General features: G+C 45.5%; 1 protein-coding gene across 2 annotated transcripts in view; it reads left to right on the top strand.

The window, feature by feature from the left end:
* The window catches only part of INTS9 (integrator complex subunit 9), a 144,164-nt gene that overhangs the window by 117,390 nt on the left and 3,558 nt on the right, over positions 1–23,216 (top strand). For both annotated transcript variants that reach the window (XM_069576706.1, XM_069576707.1), the window contains exons 11-15: positions 2,941–3,001; positions 13,045–13,216; positions 17,462–17,586; positions 18,409–18,576; positions 22,829–22,927. In XM_069576706.1, the coding sequence (XP_069432807.1) occupies positions 2,941–3,001; positions 13,045–13,216; positions 17,462–17,586; positions 18,409–18,576; positions 22,829–22,927 (625 nt within the window). The remainder of the gene's footprint in view (positions 1–2,940; positions 3,002–13,044; positions 13,217–17,461; positions 17,587–18,408; positions 18,577–22,828; positions 22,928–23,216) is intronic.

Genomic DNA, 23,216 nt, shown 5'->3' with positions numbered 1-23,216 from the left:
CGTGTCCAACTCTTTCAAACCCCATGGACTGCAACACACCAGGCCTCCCTGTCCATCACCAACTCCCAGAGCTTGCTCAAACTCATGTCCACTGAGTTGGTGCTACTGTCCAACCATCTCCTCCTCTGTCGTCCCCTTCTCCTCCTGCCTTCAATCTTTCCCAGCATCAGCGGCTTTTCACATGAGTCAGTTTTCACATCTAGTGGCCAAGGTATTGGAGCTTCAGCTTCAGCATCAGTCCTTCCAGTGAACATTCAGACTGATCTCCTTTAGGGTTGACTAGTTTGATCTCTTCGCAGTCCCAGGGACTCTCAAGAGTCTTCTCCAACACCACAGTTCAAAATAATCAATTTTGGTGCTCAGTTTTCTTTATGGTCTAACTCTCACATCCATACATGACTACTGGAAAAACCATAGCTTTAACTAGATGGACTTTGTCCAACAAGTAATGTCTCTTCTTTTTAATATGCTGTCTAGGTTGGTCATAGCTTTTCTTCCAAGGAGCAAGAGTCTTTTAATTTCCTGGCTGCAGTCACCATCTGCAGTGATTTTGGAGCCCAAGAAAATCAAGTCTGTCATTGTTTCCGTTGTTTCCCATCTGTTTGCCATTAAGTGATGGGGCCAGATGCCATGATCTTAGTTTTTTGAATGTTGAGTTTTAAGTCAGCTTTTTTACTCTCCTCTTTCACTTTCATCAAGAGGCTCTTTAGTCATCAAGAGCTTTTTGCCATAAAAGTGGTGTCATCTGCATATCTGAGGTTATTGATATTTCTCCTGGCAATCTTGATTCCAGCTTGTGCTTCATCCAGCGTAGCATTTCTCATGATGTACTCTGCATATAAGTTAAATAAGCAGGGTGACAATATATGTCCTCGACATACTCCTTCCCCAGCTTGGACACAGTCCGTTCTTCCATGTCCCGTTCTAACTGTTGCTTCCTGACCTGCATACAGATTTCTCAGGAGGCAAGTCAGGTGGTCTGGTATTTCCATCTCTTGAAGAATTTTCCACAGTTGTTGTGATCCACACAGTCAAAGGCTTTAGTGTAGTCAGTGAAGCAGATATAGATGTTTTCCTGGAATTCTCTTTCTTTCGATGATCCAACAAATGTTGGCAATTTGATCTCTGGGTTCCTCTGCCTTTTCTAAATGCAGCTTGAACTTCAGGAAGTTCTCAATTCATGTACTGTTGAAATCTGACTTGGAGAATTTTGAGCATTACTTTGCTAGTATATGATATGGGTGCAATTATGCGGTAGTTTGAACATTCTTTGGCATTGCCTTTCTTTAGAATTGGAATGAAAACTGACCTTTTCCAGTCCTGTGGGCACTACTGAGTTTTCCAAATTTGCTGGCATATTGAGTGCAGCACTTCAAAGCATCATCTTTTAAGACTTGAAATAGCTCAGTTGGAATCCCAGCTTTGTTAGTAGTGATGCTTCCTAAGGCCGACTTGACTTCACATTCCAGGATGTCTGGCTCTAGGTGAGTGATCACACCATCATGGTTGTCTGGGTCATGAAGATCATTTTTGTATAGTTCTTCTATGTATTCTTGCCACCTCCGCTTTATATCTTCTGCTTCTGTTAGGTCCATACCATTTCTGTCCTTTATTGTGCCCATCTTCGCATGAAATGCATTTATCTCTTTTATTTTTTTGACAGAAGTATTTTAGTTTTATACTTTCATGTATTGATCCTAACTGATATATTATCCTTTGCAGCACTCTACATTAAAGTTTTAAACCAAGCTCTTTTATTTATCCCTCTTACTGAGTTTGAAATAAAGACACTACTATTGTCTGTTTAGACACTATTAGTAAGTAACCCTTCAAAAAGTATCTTGTTTTTGTATTCTACATCTTCTTCCACAAAGGATATAAAGTGATGTTTTTAAAGTGGAGTTCAGCCAAAGGTAGGAAATAGTAGATAATAGATTGTATATTGAAGTTCAGATGAAGCCTAGACCCCCAGAGTCCTGAATTATTCCATCAAAAGTAATATCTGTTAGACTTGTTGAAATGCTTTAATTCTGCTTTAGTAGGATTCTTAGAAGCAGGTTCTAACAATCAGTGCATGTATTTTTTTCCCCAACTTAAAAATGTCAGACCTACAGGACACCACATACCTTGATTAACTTTTTATCACATTTGCTTTTCCAGAAATCTCCATGTCTTAAATGTCATGTCTGACTAGGGAAAAATAGACTACCTAAAACAGTCAGTGTCTCTGGATTAAGATAGTTCCTAGAGAGGTTTATCACTCTCCACTTTGACTTACCAAATTCTGCTGTTTATGAAATGGTACATGTATAAAATAGAAATCTGTCTCAACAGAAAATTACTTTCTACTCAAAATTGATCACTGTGGAATTCCCTGGTGGTCCATTGGTTAGGACTTCGTGCGTCCACTGCAGGAGGCATGCGTTCAATCCCTGGTCTGGGAATTAAGATCCTATAAGCCTGTGGTACAGCCAAAAAACTGATCGCAACTAAATGAAATACAGTATCTTGGATTGGATCCTGGAAGAGAAAAAAAAAATCAGTGGAAAAACTGGTGGCAGCTTAGTAGAGTCTAGAGCTTAGCTAACTGAAATGTACTGATGTCAATGTCTTAGTTTAACAAAACATAGTGAGATGGTGAAAGGTATATGGGAACTCTGTACTATCTTTGCAAATTTTCTGTAAATCTAAAATTACTCCAAAATAAGAAGCTTGTGTTTTAAGGGAAAAAATATATTGAGGAATTTCAAAGGTTAAAAATACGCTCACAAGAGACTTACATCCTGATTACTTTATAAATGCCAACTTTTTATTTACAGTGAGATTGACTGGCAGGAAAATTTTAAACTTCAGCATGTAATTGCACTGTTTAACCTCTAGGTGGCAGGAAATGCCTCTATGCGCTGTGTCTAATGTGCTGATTTTTTTTTTTTTTTTAAGGCTTTGTCACAACAAACAGACTAAGGTGTATCTCCCAGAACCGCCTTTTCCTCATGCTGAGGTAAGAAAATGGAATCACTGGGTCACAGCGAGTAAAAAATGTAGGTAAAGGTATGTGGGTGGAAATAGCAGGTCATTAGAATTAAGAAATGTGGAGATAAACTGATACAGCCTTCTGTTTGCCTTGTAAGGTGGCTGTGAATATGCTAACTCAAGACGTGTTATTTTCTTTTTTTATTAACACCTTAACATTTCCAGTATGTTGCTCAGTTCATAGTCTACTTCAGTTTCATTGACTGGGTGAGAAATATTATTCTAGTATCTACTACTGCCTTTTTTGCATAATAGCTTTACTTATTGCCAAAGTCTTCCTACCAGTTGGTTACGTCTTAGTGTAAGGGCTTCCCAGGGGGCGCTAGTGGTAAGGAACCCACCTGTTAGCGCAGGAGACGCAAGAGACATGGGTTCAATCCCTGGGTCAGGAAGATCCCCTGGAGAAGGAAATGGCAACCCACTCCAGTATTATTGCCTGGAGAATCCCATGGACAGAGGAGCCTGGCGGGCTACACTCCTTGGAGTTGCAAAGAGACCGATACGACTGAGCAACTAAGTTATGTTTTTTAGTATAAGATACTAAACATAGCTTATGTCCTTGGTATAAATACTTAATGATGAAAATGACAACATTTCAATTTAAACAACAGAAAAGTTCCCCCTTTTTCACAGAACCAGTAGTGCTTTTATATGGCTGTATGTGCCCAGTTTTTTGTCTACTTTTGTGTTTCACCCGACAGTAAATGATGAACGTTGCTCTGTGTGCCTCACTGTTGTTATTGCTGCCTAATATTTCATAGCATATCATATGAACGTCCTATGGTGCTCTTGGCTTCCTTAGTGGCTCGGGTGGTAAAGGATACGCCTGCAGTGCAGGAGACCCAAGTTCAATCCCTGGGTTGGGAAGATGCCCTGGAGAAGGGAATGGCAACCCACTCCCAGTGTTCTTGCCTGGGAAATCCCATGGACAGAGGAGCCTGGCGGGCTGCAGTCCGTGGGGTCACGAAAGGGTCGGACATGACTGAGCAACTAACACTTTCACACATACAGAAAGCTCACCTTTGATATTAGAAGTCAGGAGACTGGTCATCACAGAGAGAGCCGCTGGGGCAGGCAGGGCTTGGAAGTGAACAAGGGGCATTTCTGAGGAGCTGGTGATGCTGTTTCCTGATGTGCGAATGGGAACACGGATGTTTTCAGTTTGTAAAAATGCCATCCAGTTAGGTACGTCTGTGCAGGTACTTAACGTATAGGGATTTCGCTGACTGACTTATTATGCAATTAACTCTTTGACTCAAGAGTAAATTGCAACAAATGTCCTGCTAATTATTTTAAATCTTACTATTGTTTTTCTCCTTCCAAAGATGGGTCTTTCATTAACTAGGATGTCAAGTGGAAGGTTTTGAGCAAGTTACTTGCAGTCCTCATACTGTCCTGTTTTTGTCTTTTAATTCTCTTGGCTGCACCATGTGGCATGTGGGATCTTGGTTCCCCAGCCAGGGACTGAACCTGCGCCCCCTCCTTGGAAGGCAGTCTTAACTGGGCCTCCAGGGAAGTCCCATGCAGCCCTTATACTGTTTTTGTGGGGGCGGTGAGCAGTGCTAGGTCTTTGCTGCTGCACGGGCTTGGCTCTGGCTGCGGAGAGCAGGAGCTACTCTCTCGCTGCAGCGCTCCGGCTTCTCCTTGTGGTGGCTTCTCTTATTGCAGAGCACAGACTCTGGTGCAGGAGCTTCAGCAGTTGCGGCTCCCGCGCTCTAGAGCACAGGCTCAGTAACTGTGGCGCACGGGCTCAGTTGTTCCGTGGCATGAGGGATCTTCCGGGATCAGGGATAGAACTCATGTTTCCTGCATTGACAGGCGGATTCTTTACCACTGAGCCACCAGGAAGGCCCCCTCGTACTGTCTTAACAGTCGCCAAGGCTTTTGCAAACTCTGTCATTCAGTTCAGTTTCTCAGTCATGTCCGACTCTTTGCGACCCCATGAATCGCAGCACGCCAGGCCTCCCTGTCCATCACCAACTCCCGGAGTTCACTCAGACTCACGTCCATCGAGTCAGTGATGCCATCCAGCCATCTCATCCTCGGTCGTCCCCTTCTCCTCCTGCCCCCAATCCCTCCCAGCATCAGAGTCTTTTCCAATGAGTCAACTCTTCACATGAGGTGGCTAAAGTACTGGAGCTTCAGCTTCAGCATCATTCCTTCCAAAGAAATCCCAGGGCTGATCTCCTTCAGAATGGACTGGTTGGATCTCCTTGCAGTCCAAGGGACTCTCAAGAGTCTTCTCCAACACCACAGTTCAAAAGCATCAGTTCTTTGGCGCTCAGCCTTCTTCACAGTCCAACTCTCACATCCATGCATGACTATTGGAAAAACCATAAATGGACAACGTGGTAGAAATGGACAAATTCCTAGAAAAGTACAATTTTCCAAAACTGAACCAGGAAGAAATAGAAAATCTTAACAGACCCATCACAAGCACAGAAATTGAAACTGTAATCAGAAATCTTCCAGCAAACAAAAGCCCAGGTCCAGACGGCTTCACAGCTGAATTCTACCAAAAATTTCGAGAAGAGCTAACACCTATCCTCCTCAAACTCTTCCAGAAAATTGCAGAGGAAGGTAAACTTCCAAACTCATTCTATGAGGCCACCATCACCCTAATACCAAAACCTGACAAAGATGTCACAAAAAAAGAAAACTACAGGCCAATATCACTGATGAACATAGATGCAAAAATCCTCAACAAAATTCTAGCAATCAGAATCCAACAACACATTAAAAAGATCATACACCATGACCAAGTGGGCTTTATCCCAGGGATGCAAGGATTCTTCAATATCCGCAAATCAATCAATGTAATTCACCACATTAACAAATTGAAAAATAAAAACCATATGATTATCTCAATAGATGCAGAGAAGGCCTTTGACAAAATTCAACATCCATTTATGATAAAAACTCTCCAGAAAGCAGGAATAGAAGGAACATACCTCAACATAATAAAAGCTATCTATGACAAACCCACAGCAAACATTATCCTCAATGGTGAAAAATTGAAAGCATTTCCCCTAAAGTCAGGAACAAGACAAGGGTGTCCACTTTCACCGCTACTATTCAACATAGTTCTGGAAGTTATGGCCACAGCAATCAGCAGAAAAAGAAATAAAAGGAATCCAAATTGGAAAAGAAGAAGTAAAACTCTCACTGTTTGCAGATGACATGATCCTCTACATAGAAAAACCCTAAAGACTCCACCAGAAAATTACTAGAGCTAATCAATGAATATAGTAAAGTTGCAGGATATAAAATCAACACACAGAAATCCCTTGCATTCCTATACACGAATAATGAGAAAGTAGAAAAAGAAATTAAGGAATCAATTCCATTCACCATTGCAACAAAAAGAATAAAATACTTAGGAATATATCTACCTAAAGAAACTAAAGACCTACATATAGAAAACTATAAAACACTGATGAAAGAAATCAAAGAGGACACTAATAGATGGAGAAATATACCATGTTCATGGATCGTAAGAATTAATATAGTGAAAATGAGTATACTACCCAAAGCAATTTACAAATTCAATGCAATCCCTATCAAGCTACCAGCCACATTTTTCACAGAACTAGAACAAATAATTTCAAGATTTGTATGGAAATACAAAAAACCTCGAATAGCCAAAGCAATCTTGAGAAAGAAGAATGGAACTGGAGGAATCAACTTGCCTGACTTCAGGCTCTACTACAAAGCCACAGTCATCAAGACAGTATGGTACTGGCTCAAAGACAGACATATAGATCAATGGAACAAAATAGAAAGCCCAGAGATAAATCCACACACCTATGGACACCTTATCTTTGACAAAGGAGGCAAGAATATATAATGGAGTAAAGACAATCTCTTTAACAAGTGGTGCTGGGAAAACTGGGCAACCACTTGTAAAAGAATGAAACTAGATCACTTTCTAACACCGCACACAAAAATAAACTCAAAATGGATTAAAGATCTAAATGTAAGACCAGAAACTATAAAACTCCTAGAGGAGAACATAGGCAAAACACTCTCAGACATAAATCACAGCAGGATCCTCTATGATCCACCTCCCAGAATTCTGGAAATAAAAGCAAAAATAAACAAATGGGATCTAATTAAAATTAAAAGCTTCTGCACAACAAAGGAAACTATAAGCAAGGTGAAAAGACAGCCTTCTGAATGGGAGAAAATAATAGCAAATGAAGCAACTGACAAATAACTCATCTCAAAAATATACAAGCAACTCCTGCAGCTCAATTCCAGAAAAATAAACGACCCAATCAAAAAATGGGCCAAAGAACTAAATAGACATTTCTCCAAAGAAGACATACGGATGGCTAACAAACACATGAAAAGATGCTCAACATCACTCATTATTAGAGAAATGCAAATCAAAACCACAATGACGTACCACTTCACACCAGTCAGAATGTCTGCGATCCAAAAATCTGTAAGCAATAAATGCTGGAGAGGGTGTGGAGAAAAGGGAACCCTCCTACACTGTTGGTGGGAATGCAAACTAGTACAGCCACTATGGAGAACAGTGTGGAGATTCCTTAAAAAAATTGCAAATAGAACTACCTTATGACCCAGCAATCCCACTTCTGGGCATACACACCGAGGAAACCAGAATTGAAAGAGCCACATGTACCCCAATGTTCATCGCAGCACTGTTTATAATAGCCAGGACATGGAAACAACCTAGATGTCCATCAGCAGATGAATGGATCAGAAAGCTGTGGTACATATACACAATGGAGTATTAGTCAGCTGTAAAAAAGAATTCATTTGAATCAGTTCTGATGAGATGGATGAAACTGGAGCCGATTATACAGAGTGAAGTAAGCCAGAAAGAAAAACACCAATACAGTATACTAACACATATATATGGAATTTAGGAAGATGGCAATGACGACCCTGTATGCAAGACAGGGAAAGAGACACAGATGTGTATAACGGACTTTTGGACTCAGAGGGAGAGGGAGAGGGTGGGATGATTTGGGAGAATGACATTCTAACATGTATACTATCATGTAAGAATTGAATCGCCAGTCTATGTCTGACGCAGGATGCAGCATGCTTGGGGCTGGTGCACGGGGATGACCCAGAGAGATGTTATGGGGAGGGAGGTGGGAGGGGGGTTCATGTTTGGGAACACATGTAAGAATTAAAGATATTAAAATTTAAAAAAAAAAAAAAGAAAGAAAAACCATAGCCTTGACTAGACGGACCTTAGTGGACAACGTAATGTCTCTGCTTTTGAATATGCTATCTAGGTTGGTCATAACTTTTCTTTCAAGGAGTAAGCATCTTTTAATTTCATGGCTGCAGTCACCATCTGCAGTGATTTTGGAGCCCCAAAAGATAAAGTCTGACACTGTATCCCCTGTTTCCCCATCTACTTCCCATGAAGTGATGGGACCGGCTGCCATGATCTTCGTTTTCTGAATGTTGAGCTTTAAGCCAACTTTTTCACTCTCCTCTTTCACTTTCATCAAGAGGCTTTTTACTTCCTCTTCACTTTCTGCCATACGGGTGGTGTCATCTGCATATCTGAGCTTATTGATATTTCTCCCGGCAATCTTGATTCCAGCTTGTGTTTCTTCCAGTCCAGCGTTTCTCATGATGTACTCTGCATAGAAGTTAAATAAGCAGGGTGACAATATATAGCCTTGACATACTCCTTTTCCTATTGTGAACCAGTCTGTTGTTCCATGTCCAGTTCTAACTGTTGCTTCCTGACCTGCATACAGATTTCTCAAGAGGCAGGTCAGGTGGTCTGGTATTCCCATCTCCTTCAGAATTTTCCACACTTTATTGTGATCCACACAGTCAAAGGTTTTAGCATAGTCAATAAAGCAGAAATAGATATTTTTTTGGAACTCTCGCTTTTTCCATAATCCAGCGGATGTTGGCAATTTGATCTCTGGTTCCTCTGCCTTTTCTAAAACCAGCTTGAACATCAGGAAGTTCACGGTTCACGTATTGCTGGAGCCTGAGCATTACTTTACTAGCGTGTGAGATGAGTACAATTGTGCAGTAGTTTGAGCATTACTTTACTAGCATGTGAGATGAGTGCAATTGTGCGGTAGTTTGAGCATTCTTTGGCATTGCCTTTCTCTGGAATTGGAATGAAAACTGACCTTTTCCAGTCCTGTGGCCACTGCTGAGTTTTCCAAATTTGCTGGCATATTGAGGGCAACACTTTCACAGCAGCATCTTTTAGGATTTGAAATAGCTCTACTGGAATTCCATCACCTCCACTAGCTTTGTTCGTAATGATGCTTTCTAAGGCCCACTTGACTTCGCATTCCAGGATGTCTGGCTCTAGGTGAGTGATTACACCATCGAGATTATCCAGTTCATGAAGATCCTTTTTGTACAGTTCTGTGTATTCTTGCCATCTCTTCTTAATATCTTCTGCTTCTGTTAGGTCCATACCATTTCTATCCTTTATCGAGCCCATCTTTGTGTGAAATGTTCCCTTGGTATCTCTAATTTTCTTGAAGAGATCTCTAGTCTTTCCCATTCTCTTCTTTTCCTCTATTTCTTTGCATTGATCGCTGAAGAAGGCTTTCTTATCTCTTCTTGCTATTCTTTGGAACTCTGCATTCAGATGCTTATATCTTTCCTTTTCTCCTTGGCTTTTTGCTTCTCTTCTTTTCACAAATGTTTTTAAGGCTTCTCCAGACAGCCATTTTACTTTTTTGCATTTCTTTTCCATGGGGATGGTCTTGATCCCTGTCTCCTGTACAGTGTCACAAATCTCATTCCATAGTTCATCAGGCACTCTATCAGATCTAAGTCCTTTAATCTATTTCTCACTTCTCCTATATAATCATAAGGGATTTGATTTAGGTCATACCTGAATGGTCTAGCTGTTTTCCCTGCTCTTTTCAATTTAAGTCTGAATTTGGTAATAAGGAGTTCATGATCTGAGCCACAGTCAGCTCCTGGTCTTGTTTTTGTTGACTGTATAGAGCTTCTCCATCTTTTGCTGCAGAGAATATAATCAATCTGATTTCGGTGTTGACCATCTGGTGATGTCCAGTGCATTATCTTGGCAAAACTCTATTAGTTTTTGCCCTGCTTCATTCCGTATTCCAAAGCCAAATCTGCCTGTTACTCCAGGTGTTTCTTGACTTCCTACTTTTGTATTCCAGTCCCCTATAATGAAAAGGACATCTTTTTTGGGTGTTAGTTCTAAAAGGTCTTATAGGTCTTCATAGAACCGTTCAGCTTCAGGTTCTTCAGCATTACTGGTTGGGGCATAGACTTGGATTACTGTGATATTGAATGATTTGCCTTGGAAACCAACAGAGATCATTGTGTCGTTTTTGAGATTGCATCCAAGTACTGCATTTCAGACTCTTTTGTTGACCATAATGGCTACTCCATTTCTTCTGAGGGATTCCTGCCCGTAGTAGTAGATATAATGGTCATCTGAGTTAAATTCACCCATTCCAGTCCATTTTAGTTCGCTGATTCCTAGAATGTCAACATTCACTCTTGCCATCTCCTGTTTGACCACTTCCAATTTGCCCTGATTCATGGACCCGACATTCCAGGTTCCTATGCAACATTGCTCTTTATAGCATCGGACCTTGCTTCTATCACCAGTCACATCCACCACTGGGTGTTGTTTTTGCTTTGGCTCCATCCCTTCATTCTTTCTGGAGTTATTTCTCCACTGACCTCCAGTAGCATATCGGGCACCTACTGCCCTGGGGAGTTCCTCTTTCAGTATCCTATCATTTTGCCTTTTCATAATGTTCATGGGGTTCTCAAGGCAAGAATGCTGAAGGGGTTTGCCATTCCCGTCTCCAGTAACTCTGTCGTTACTACAGTGAAACTCAGGGTAGAAATCCAGTCATGTCGGAACATTAAGTGTGGCAGAACATGCTTGGTGGTGGCTTTACCACTGAAAGTGTACTTGCCTCTCCCCTAGTAACGGTTAGTGTTTCCTTAGAACTTGATCTCCAAGGGTATTACCATGTTCTTACCCACAAGTTTGTCACGAATGACCTTTGTCCCACTCACAGCTAGGGATGGGAAAAGACCAAAGTTGCACAATCAGGGTTCCTAATATGTGCTTATTGATATTAGGGCACGATGGAATTGATAGTCAGTACCATGTGACCAGTGTCCATGAGAAAATACACTTCTGCCTTTAGTACTGATAAAAAACCGCTTTACAGAATTCCTACCTACAGCTTCACTGCCTGTGTAGTTTAGACCTTAAATCAGCACAGAGGTAATTCTGGATGGTCAAAAAGGTAGTAAGTCAGCTGGAAAAGTAGATATAATGGGGGGAAAATAATTAAAGTGCCTAAAAAGTGACTTATGTGCAAAGACCTGCTGCTCTTCGTAGATTCCCAGTCATATCCTTGACATGTGTGGGTGCAAGAGAACTGGTCCTTTAGTCAGCCATTTATCTATTTAACTGGGGCGACTAATGCTTTGGGCCACATAGGTTATAAAGAATGTCAGTTTTATTTGTAACTAGGAAGGGAAGTAAAAATGCAATGAGTGTTCCATCTTTACTATTCATATCCCAGCCAAGCATGTGACCCCTGATTAAGACCTCCAGGGTGGTCTTGCTAATGAAAGCAGTCTCTCGGAATTAAAGGTTAAATCTTTCAGAGTAAAGAAAGTTGGGTTTCCATTTGGGAATGGCCCCATTCTCGCCTCATCCTCACTGTTGGGGTGGCGACAGGTGGGCTTGGAGTTGTTGCAGGCTCCCCTCTTATGCATTAGGAGTGGCTACAGGATCGAGAAATGTCTCACACTAATTCTTTATCCATCAGACAGCACCTCAGTGCAGTGTTGCTGTCGTCATTTAGTCACTAAGTCATGTCTGAGTCTTTGCAACTTCATGGACTGTAGCCTGCCAATTTCCTCCGTCCATGAAATTTTTCAGGCAAGAATACTGGAGTGGCTTGCCATTCCCTTTTCCAGGGGATCTTCCTGACCCAGGGATCAAACCCAGGTCTCCCTTATTGCAGGCGGATTCTTTACCACTAAGCCTCTCAAGGCAATACTAGTTGATACTGAGGGTCTCTGAAGTGTGGGTATTTATCACCTGACTTGTTGGTGCCAGAGTGAAGCCGTGGGGCTGGGACAGCACGAAGAACTTCTGAGCAGTGTCACAAGATGCCATCTGTGGTGCTCACTGTCTACGGTGTTGTCTTGGGTCAGGCCTGATTGGCAGGGGAGTATTTCCAGGGGTTGTACTGAAAAGAGGACCTTTATGGTTCAGAACATTCACTTTTTGAGACAGGTTTGAAGCCATGCATGGCCTGCTCCTCAGCACAGCTCTCTGTGAGGAGGACATCACACCTCCCACGCACGTTTCTGAAAGCCTTGGTTCTTGTGTTTCAGTCCCCACGGTGATGTAACACAGCTCCACCTTCCTAAGCGGTGGTCCTGTGCTGGTAAACAAGGTTACTTGTGTGAGGTGTTAATTGTTGACAGAACTCAGTGATGCACAGAGTTTGGGAAAGTTACTTGTACTTCAGAGACTTCTGGGGGACTTCTGGGCCTGGGGCTCAGAGTGTCAGGGAGCTATAAAGGAAGGGTTAGACAGAATCCAGCCAGAACAGCCTGAAAGCAAGTTTCCGATAAGTATGACAGCTGTAGAGCTTCCCTGATGGCTTGGATGGTAGAGAATCTGCCTGCAATGCAGGAGACCCGGCTTCGATCCCTGGGTCAGGAAGATCCCTTGGAGAAGGGAATGGCTACTCACTCCAACATTCTTGCCTGGAGAATTCCATGGACAGAGGAACCTTGCGGGCCGCAGTCCGTGAGGACGCAGAGTCGGACACGACTGAATGACTAACACACACATAGACCAGTGTTACCCAAAAGACCCATTATTGGAGAAAGTCACGTTGTAGGTTGTCACCTGTATCCTTATCTTGTATGTTTAATGTGCTCCACTCGCTCTGCCGTGCAGCAGGCCTTCCTTCATGGGCAGGCTAACATCTCTTCCTGTGCTTTTGACACGTGCTCTAGCTCATTCAGACCAACAAGCTGAAGCACTACCCCAGCATCCATGGAGACTTCAGCAACGACTTCAGGCAGCCGTGCGTGGTCTTCACTGGACACCCTTCCCTCCGGTTCGGGGACGTGGTCCATTTCATGGAGCTCTGGGGAAAGTCGAGTCTCAACACGGTCATCTTCACAGGTAAATCAACCAGCAAACAAAACCCTGTGCTTCCCACTGGGACCATCCCTGAATACCTGTAGGATGTCACCTACCACGTAGAGACCTTGGGAAGAATTTGACAGTAAGGCGTAAATAGGATACTGTTGTTGTCATGTCCAAATCTTTGTGACCTCATGGACTGCAGCACACCAGGCTCCCCTGTCTGTCACCATCTTCCAGAGCTTGCTCAGACTCATGTCTGTTGAGTCAGTGATGCCATCCAACCATCTCATCCTTTGTCACCCACTTCTCCTCCTGCCTTCAATCTTTCCCAGCATCAGAGTCTTTTCCAGTGAGTCAGCTCTTTGCATCAGGAGGCCAAAGTATTAGAGCTTCAGCTTCAGCATCAGTCCTTCCAATGCATATTCAGGATTGATTTCCTTTAGGATCAACTGGTTGGATCTCCTTGCTGTTCAAGGGATTCTCAAGAGTCTTCTCCACCACCACAGTTCAAAAGCATCAATTCTTTAGATCATTATTCTGTTGTAAATACCAAAGGATAAATCACCCAGCAGGCGGAGGAGAAGAACAAAACAAAATGTCCCATTAGATGACTGTGCACTGGACAGGACTTTCATAGCTGTTTTTGTGGATTTTGTCCCCGAGACAGACTTCTGGTCTAGAACTACTGTTGACAGGATTTTGTAAGCTATTCAAAAACTGCAGGAATTCCAGTGATCAGTCTCGCTTCACCCTTAAGGAACCCAGTTCTCCTGGGTTCCTTACCCTACTGCTCTCCACCCGGGTGCCCTTTCCCAATAAAATCTCTTGCTTTGTCAGCAGATGTGTCTCCTCGGACAATTCATTTCCGAGTGTTAGACAAGAGCCGAGTTTTGGCCCCTGGAAGGGGTCCCCCTTCCTGCCACAAATGGCGACTCTGGCGGGGACTCTTCTTCGCCGAGACTGACATCCTGACCACTCAGGGTACTCAGGGGCCAGCTTGCCTGCCAATGGACCAGACCCAGCGGCCGCAACTGGGACCCTTTTGTCCCTGATCTCCTCCTGCTGCGGACAACTGGCCGGAGTGCCCCGACCAGTAAGGAACAGGAGACTTTATTGATCTCTCTCCCCTTCCCTCTCTCTTTCCTCTCCTTAACCCTCCCTATCCTTCCCTATTTTTCTAGTCCCCCGGTCCTGGACACAGGGATCTGGTCGAAGGGCCCTCAGCCTGAGCTGAGGATTGGAGACTGATCACCTCCTCTTGGCAGAGAACTCGAATTCTGGTTCTGGTCTGGTCTGAGTTCTGGTAGGGCCGAGTTCCTGTCCTCCCTTCTCTGGAGGCCCAGGGAAAAGTCCCATAATACCTGGGTATCTGTAGGTGGCAGAAGACGTCTATAAGGCCACCCCTTTCGCCCCCCTCTCCCGCCTCCTCCCCCTCCTTCTTTCAACCTGGCTTCCTTTCCTCCCTTGAAATCTTTGATGTTAGTACTTGGATCTGAAGTTCCATGTCTCTATAGGAGGTTTTCTGAGAGACTGTATTCTTGTATTTAAAGGCTTCCCTGGTGGAGCCGAGGTTAAAGTGTCTGCCTGCAATATGGGAGACCTGGGTTCGATCCCTGGGTCGGGAAGATCCCCTGGAGAAGGAAATGGCAACCCACTCTAGTATTCTTGCCTGGAGAATCCCATGGACAGAGGAGCTTGGTGGGCTACAGTCCACGGGTCGCACAGAGTCGGACACGACTGAGCAACTTCACTTAAGGAATTACTGACTAAGATGGATCTTTCTCCTTAGGTTATAGTTTGCTCTGGCTTGGGGTTTTACTTAATCATTATCTTATCAATCAGTCTTCAGATAGTCTTGGGATTTGAAACTCTCATGGGCATTGAAGTTAAAAAGCCTTGATATGAAATCTAGGTGGAGTTACTGTAACTTCAGCCAAGTTACCTCTGTAAGATGGGACTGTGGGTGGCTCCTCCTCGGGCAGCTCTGTGCTTTTAGTGAATGTTATAAGGAAAGAGTTCTTACAAGGCCTGGCCCAAAAGCCTGGGGAGAAAGGACCAGTTGCCTTCTGGGAGTTTTCTAATGACTTTTAAGACATGAGTAGTGGAGGAGTCTAGTTATGCCCAAAGGTTTGGGGCCAAGTGGCCCCTTCCCCATGCTCAGCCTGCAGTGAGGCCAGCCAGAGACCACCAGGAACATCCCAGTAATCAAACAAACTTGGGTGCTGACTCACTGCAGTGAGTCGGGGAGACTGCCAGGGGGAGGCAGGAGGCGTTGCAGGACATGGTCAAAAGAACTTACAGGCTGGGCCTTGGGTTGGGTGATCTTGGAGGTGGGCGCATTGCTCCGGCTTGGGTGTCATCAGGACCGGAAGTAGTTCTCTGCTTGGACATCTTGATTCTTGTCTAGAGGGTTAGAAGAACAGAGCCAGGACAGGGTGGCATTTGCTTGTTTTGAGGTTTGGACAGGGTTGTGGTCTTGCGCTCAGCAATGACTACAGACGGCCTTGTTTCGGTCTTGACCCATGGTGGTCACCGAGCAGCCTTTTGTGACGTTGGCTTCGTGTGGGATGGTTTGTGTGCAGCGGGAGGACGTGACCTGGCCTTGAGTGACGGAAGCGCTCAGAGGAGCAGCTGGTGGTTGTAGCCGTGCTCCGTCCAGGCCCCCTGTTAGCCACAGGCAGAGGAAGCCAGGCTGTAAGATTCACACCGCCCAGAGCCTCACCATTGATTGCCAGGTTCGGCTAAATAGGAAGTCATCTGGAGAACGCTGTCAGCAGTAGGACTAAGGGGGGGCTCCTGTTCTTTCTGAGGGCTGTTGGCTCTGATGTGACAGTGGGCACGGTAGGACAAGGCGCAGAAGTGCCTCGAGACCAGAAACTTCCCTTCAGCCAGCTGAAAAGAAAGCAAGGGCTACGTGACTGTCCATGACGTGCATCAGCCAGCATTTGTCTGGGTCAGGAATTTATATTTAAACTGGTGTGCTGCACTTCCAGAGCACAAGCTGTGTCATTTACAGCGTCCGCCAGGTTCTGGGCCACTTTTTCTGGTTGTGTGACCCCTGGGAATTTTATCCATACAGTGGATACTCAGTATCCATCAGAGAGAGGCAGTCATCCCCCAGGCAGGTCAGGCTCCTTTGGGGGTTTCTGGGTTCTTCTTGGGTAGACAGGATCCACCGGAAGAGTGAGCATTTAAAAACTTGGAAACTCTGTGCATTCTCCAGAGTTCCCCGGGTAAGGAGCAGTGTGTGGAAGCCGGGGGCTACATATGGGAAGTGGTGTCCTCACGGGGCACAGGCTGTGTCAGGAACCTGCAGGTCTTTTTTCGTGCCAGAACTAAGCGAGTGCTTTTGGCCCGAGGTGGGCAGCTTTCTCGGTTAGAGTAAGCAGTCCTTGGCAGGCTGGCTCTAGTGGGGCTCCGCAAAGAACAGGCCAGCCAGTGAGGCAAGGACAGTCCTGGGCGCTGGACTGGTGCCACGGATGGGCCCCGCGGCCTCAGCACAGGCGTCTCGTTGACGCAGGTCACGATCCTTCTTTTCCTTCTTTGCATCCTGTCGAGTAGGAGGCATGGGATTTGTCTCTTGCATGGGGGTGATCTTTGAGCTCTTGCTTTGAGTGGCCTGCGCCAGACTTCTCCACTGTGAAGTCACCACTTTTGTATTAATCAGTATCTCTTGGGGGACACTTTGAGGCTGTCTGTTCATCTGATCTTCCCCAGAGGTTTGTCTAATTTCCCAGCATCTATTGCTGACTCTGGTCTGAATAAATTATTCCTGCGATGGCTGCCAATGCACGACCTTTTTTTTTTTTTTATCAATTTCATGGTTTCTTCTACATTTGTTAGTTGGCATCTTGTTGCAAAGAACTTTCCTCTCTCCCTCATTTACTTAGGTATCCCTTCATTGTCTCATCTCTCTCGGTCAGTGTTGAAAACCTTGAGCTCATACTCCTGCCTGCAGCTCCACATCCAGCCTGCAGCGCTTGGTCCAGCCTCTCCCTCTCTCTCTACCCGGAAATCACTCCTCTCCCCCCAAGTCAGGATTCTCTCCTGTACCCTCAGGGCCTCTGCTGTCTCGCTGTCCATCCGCTGGGCCTTGACCACCAGCCACTTCCTCACGTGGCCACCCCTCTGTTGCTTTCATTTTTAATACTTACTTTCAGTTCCCTGACCAGGGATCAAACCCAGACACCCAGCATTGGCAGCACAGAGTCTTAGCCACTGAACCGCCAGGGAAGCCCCCGGCACCTTCATTTTTAATTTCCTTTCTTGCGTTCCCCTTAGAACCCGACTTCTCGTACCTGGAAGCACTGGCTCCCTACCAGCCCTTAGCCATGAAATGCATCTACTGCCCCATTGATACACGACTGAATTTCATCCAGGTGTCAAAGCTACTCAAAGAAGTGCAGGTACAGGGGGCGGGGCAGTGGGGGGGCCCACTGTGCCGGTTGCTCCGCGTCCTGGAGCCTCTGTGCACTCTGCTCTGCGGGACGAGGGCTCAATGTCCTCACCCCCGCCCCCAGGGTGCTCGGCCTGTTACTCTCAAGATTCCAGACCAGTGGGCTTTCCACCCTGAAAGAGGTTTCTCCTCTTAAAAAAAAAAAAAATCGAAACTGGAAGGAAAAGCAAGCATAAGCAGTATATTATTTTTGATGAGGACCACTTGTGTCCAGTTGGGTGGTGTTTGGCCGAAGTAAACACTGGCTTCCTACTTATTTTTCTCCCAAGATAATAAAAGAAGACATTTATAAAAACAAAAACCAAAAAACTCTGACGTGGTATGTCCTCCACAACTGAGGACATGGCCTGGTCACCGCCCACTGCGTAGGACCTGTGGGCCTACAGGTCCAGACTGGAAACCCAGATTAGTACAGAAAGCCACAGCTCTTCTTTGCCAGCGAGTCAGGGTGCCAGTCAGGGATAGAGAGACTGCCCTCCAGGGACTTGGAGACCCTTCGGGCCTTTGGATGTCACCCTCAAAGTGGCTTAAATAAAGTGAGAAAATAAATGCACGATGAGGCAGTAAATCCCTTGCTCATCACCATGGCTTTCCTTGAAACTTCTATGCTTCTCCCCCCAACACTTTGGTCCCTGGTGACTTGGGTTTGAGAGGATGGGAGTTCGAACGGCCCTGTGGTGAGCCCGGGTGGTGTGTGGGGATGGTGAGGTCAGGACTGGGCCTGCTGCCGCCTCACGCCCTCCTCCCCCCGACCCGCCCTCTCGATCCTCAGCCCCTGCACGTGGTCTGTCCCGAGCAGTACACCCAGCCACCCCCGGCGCAGTCCCACCGCATGGACCTCATGGTGGACTGCCAGCCGCCCGCCATGTCCTATCGGCGTGCTGAGGTCCTCGCCCTGCCCTTCAAGCGTCGGTATGAGAAGATCGAAATCATGCCGGAGGTGAGCATTGGGCTTCCCGGGCTTTCCCTGGGTTTCCACTTGAGTCTCTGGAAGACCGTCCTGGGGTGGCTTTCTTTGCAGTTTGTGTCACACACGGATGAACCAAGATACACGGACCCTTAGCATATAACCGGGAAGCGAGCTGAGCTTTTCAGCTGCCTCTTCAGCTGCAGCAGTGAGCTAGCCCTTAGTGAACATCTAGACTCTCAAGCCCTTCGTGAACTCTGAGTTGCAGCTTGCGGGATCTAGTTCCCTGATCAGGGATCCAGCCTGGGCTCTCTGCACTGGAAGTGCGAAGTTTCAGCTGCCGGACCACCAGGGAAGTCCCCCTCCTCCTGTTTCCAGTAATGAAGTAACAGGTGTCAACACTAGGCCTGCTGGAGTGCTGCTTCTATTAAAGTTCAGTGTGTCACCCGGGGGGTCAGAGCCTGGAGAACAAATACGCTGTTGTCAGCTCTGTCATTAACCACCTTAGGGTTGTGGGCTTTCTCGTCCTTCCTGGACCTCATTTACCAGTGAGGGTCAGGTGTCACTGAATTCAGCAGTAGATGGAGGACATGAAAGTAACCAAAAAGTAAGGAAAGTTTACACCCCTTGCATGATCATCATTTACATGCATTTTAGTAGAACTTAAAGGTTTTATTCTGTGAAGATTTTGTCCTTTAACCCCAGTGAGTGTAGAGCCCCTGACTGATGTGGGCTGTGGCGGTGCTGGGGCACAGGGCCCACGCCTTCCCATGGGGATCGCAGTGGGGTGCTCAGGACCACTGTGGCCAGCAGCAGCAGCCTTGAGAACCTGTTGGAAATGCAGGTTTCTCCAGCCCCACCGCAGTCCTGCTGAGGCAGAGACTCCAGGTGAGGCCCAGCCTCTGGATCTCTGCCAGCCCTCCTCGTGGGTCTGATGCCACTAAAATTGGAGAACCACTGGTGTCAGAGACCATGTGTCAGTTTCCAATGTGAAAGGCAAAAGGAAGGCAGAATGTTGAGTCTCCAGGAGCCCAGGTGGGATCCCTGCTCCTCGCCTGAGAACCAGCGCTCTGGACGCCCTCCTTTCATTTTTAAGGCTCTTCGGCCTTCTCAGGCTTTGATTGACCCTGTCATAAGATTCATTTTTCCATAAAAGTATGCTTGTTCGTTCTAGAAAACTTGGGAAGTAAGAAAAGGATACAGACCCAAAAAAAAGTCAATCCTAGTTTGAATACCAAACATAATTACTATTCCAATTTTTGTGTATTTGCCTTGTCTGTTCACCGTGTTCTGGGTGTGTTTGAATCATGTATCATATAATACCTTAGTTGTGTAAAGGTAAGTATATTGTGTCATTCAAGATACTCCAAAAGCTTCTGAAGACCATTCATGAATGGTATATCATGAATGTCTCATCATTCCACTGTTCCTTTATTGGTGGACATTTATTATTTCTGCGTTTTCAAATTGCAAATAATACTTTTAGAAACATGCTTTCATGTAAATCTTTGTATGTGGGATGTAGAGAGAGAGCTAGAAGTATCATTTGGTTTTGTCTGGGAAGTGCATGTGAGAGGAAGGAGTTAAAATCTGTCACGGTTCTTTCAGTTTTGCTACAGCTAGTGGATGCTCATTTCTCAGATCAGCTCCCTGGGAGACCCTCCTCTCTCCCTGCGTGTGCAAAGCGGGAGCCCTGTCATCAGCCCTCAGGGGCCTCCATTAAGTGAAAACCTCTGTTTCTGGGGTGGCCAGTGACCACGCCCTCCTTCCCAGAGATGTCCTCCCTGAGTCGTCTGTGGGCTCCAGATAGATTTCCCTGTGGCTGAGCTGCCACTTCAGAGTCTCCGTGGAGATGACTTTACTCCTGGGGCCGCGCAGGGAGAGTCCCGCGCCTGCTCCGCTCCCACTGCCGTCTGTGAGCCGCCCCAGCCAGGTCTTTGGCTTTACAGGTCTGCCCGGCAGCCTGACCTTTGTCAGCGCCGCATCAGAAGAAAAACGGTATTTGTGGATGGGCGTGGATGGGCACCTAGAGCGCACGGATCTCTCAGTGGGAACTTTTCACACTGTCACATCTTTTTCTCCTTTAAAAATTTCATTTATTTTATTTTCTGCTGTGCTGGGTCTTGCTGCACGGGCTTGTCTCTAGTTGTGGTGTGTGGGGCTCCTCTCTAGCTGCGTGGGGCTCCTCTCTAGCTGCAGGGTGCCGCTTTCTCGTCACAGTGGCTTCTTCTGTTGGGGAGCATGGCCTCTAGGGCACATGGCCTGGTAGTTGGGGCGCTGGGCTCCAGAGCATAGGCGCCATAGCTGTGCACAGGCCTAACTGCCCTGCAGCATCTGGGCTCTTCCCAGATCAGGGACTGAACCCGTGTGTCCTGCATTGGCCGGTGGAATCTTTACCACTGAGCCACCAGGGAAGCCCCCCAACCCCCCTTTTTTTTTTAAGTTGAAGTATACTTGACCCACCTTCCTCCATGTTAGTTCCTGGTGCATAATGACATAGTGATGCAGTATATCTCTGCGTTACAAAATGATCACCACACTGTCTGTTACCATAATATTACAATATTATTGACTGTATTTCCAGTAATGTACATTCCATCCCCCTTGAATCAGTCTCTGTCACCTATTTGAGAAATTGGCCACTGCCTCCCTTCTGCAACCACCTGCTTGTTCTCCATACTGAGTTTGTTTTTTTTATGTGTGTTCATTTGGTTTGCTTTTTAGAATTCACTTATCATAATACCCTCTAGGTCTGTCCATGCCCATGCTGTCACAGCAAAATTTCATTGTTTCTTTATGACTAATATCCCATGTTTGTGTGTGTCTGTGTCTGTGTGTGTGTGTGTGTGTGTGTACCGCATCTTCTTCATTCATCCATCAGAAGACATTTAGGTGGCTTCCATATCTTAGCTATTGTAAATAATGCTGCCTTGAACACAGGGGTGCGTTCATCTTCTCAAATTAGTGTTTTGTTTTCTTTGAGTAAATGCCCAGGAGTGGAATTGCTGGGTCATATGGTAGTTCTGTTTTTAATTTTTTGAGAAACCACCATACTGTTTTCCATAGCACCTCCACTAATTTACCACCCCACCAGCACAAGTGTTCCCCTTTCTTTATATTCTCGCGACCAGTTATGTGTTGTCTTTTTGACAACCACCATTCTGACAGGTGTGAGGTGATACCTCATTGTGGTGTTGATATCCACTTGCCTGATTAGTAACTGGCCATCTGTATGTCTTATTTGGGAAAATGCCTATTCAGGTCTTCTGCCCATTTTCGCAGGGGTATGTTGAGTTGTATGAGTTCTCTGTGAATTCTGGATTATCTGGTGCATCATTTGTAAATACCTTCTCCTTTACCCTAGACAGCCTTCTTGTTTTGTTGACAGTATCCTTCATTGTGCAAAAGCTTTTTTGTTTGATGCAGTCTCATTTATCTTTACTGTTGAATCCCGTACTTGAGGAGATACATCCAGAAATAAAATTGATAAAAGACTAGTGTCAAAGATGCCTATGTTTTGTTCTAGGAGTTTTATGGTTTAAGGTCTTATATTTTAAGTCTTTAATCCACTTTGAGTTTGTTTTACATGGTACAAGACTTTGTATGTAGCTGTCCAGTCTTCCCAGTAACATTTATTGAAGAGACTGTCTTCCCCATTGTATATTCTGGCTTCCTTTGTCATAAATGACCATATAAGCATGTGTTAAAAGATTATGAATCACTGTATTTACATTTTCATTTGTTTCCAGGTATTTTTTTCATTTCTTCTTTGATCTCCTCAGTGACTTATTGTTGAGTAGCACATTGCTTAGCCTCCATGCACTTGTGTGTTTTTCATGTAGTTGATTTCCAGTTTCATAGCGTTATGGTTGGAAAAGATGCTTGATGTGATTTCAGTCTTCTTAAAATCTACTGAGACTTGTATTGTGGCCTCACGTATGATCTCTCCTGGAGAATGTTCCACGTACACTTGGGTAGAAGGTATATTCTGCTGTTTGTGGATAGAATGTTCTCTATATCTATTAAGTCCATTTGGGCTAATGTATCATTTGAGGCCAGTGTTTCCTTACTGACTTCTGTTTGGGTGATCTGTTCACTGGTGTAAGCGGGGTGTTAAAGGCTCCTGCTGGCATTGTACGACTTTCAGTTTCTCACCATCCATCCCTGAGCTGTGCACAGTGGCCCAGCGTGGCCTCCTAACCCCTCACCCTGGGCAGCACAGCTGCAGCACCCTCTGCCCCCAGTTTATGGGGAACCTGACTAAAACCCCCCTCTTTGTTCCCAGCTTGCAGACTCGCTGGTGCCCATGGAGATTAAGCCTGGCATTTCCTTGGCAACCGTCTCGGCTGTGCTGCACACTAAAGATAACAAGCACGTTCTTCAGGTATCCTGGGGGGGCTGGGCTGGGCTCCAGGAGGAACCTCCAGGGCCTGTGGGGACTGGAAGCCTTCCTCCTGAGAAGGTGCCGGCATTCCAGCCAGCCCGCCAGGACAGTGCTTCCTACACCAGCACATAGTAGAGGTCAGACTTCCTGAGGGTTCAGATCTGAAGGAAAGGGCACTGCTTATTTCTCTGGCCATGTGTCTTGGAGAGAGAAAAGGGAGGAGAAACGATTCATAGGGACGGGGCCGCCCACCATTCTAGAGCTATCACAGCCCCCGGAGCATCGGCTC

This window comes from Ovis canadensis, chromosome 2 (genome assembly GCF_042477335.2).
Source record: "Ovis canadensis isolate MfBH-ARS-UI-01 breed Bighorn chromosome 2, ARS-UI_OviCan_v2, whole genome shotgun sequence".
Lineage (NCBI taxonomy): Eukaryota > Metazoa > Chordata > Mammalia > Artiodactyla > Bovidae > Ovis > Ovis canadensis.
Note: the sequence above shows the minus strand (reverse complement) of the source record. Positions and strands in the feature narration are given on the sequence as shown.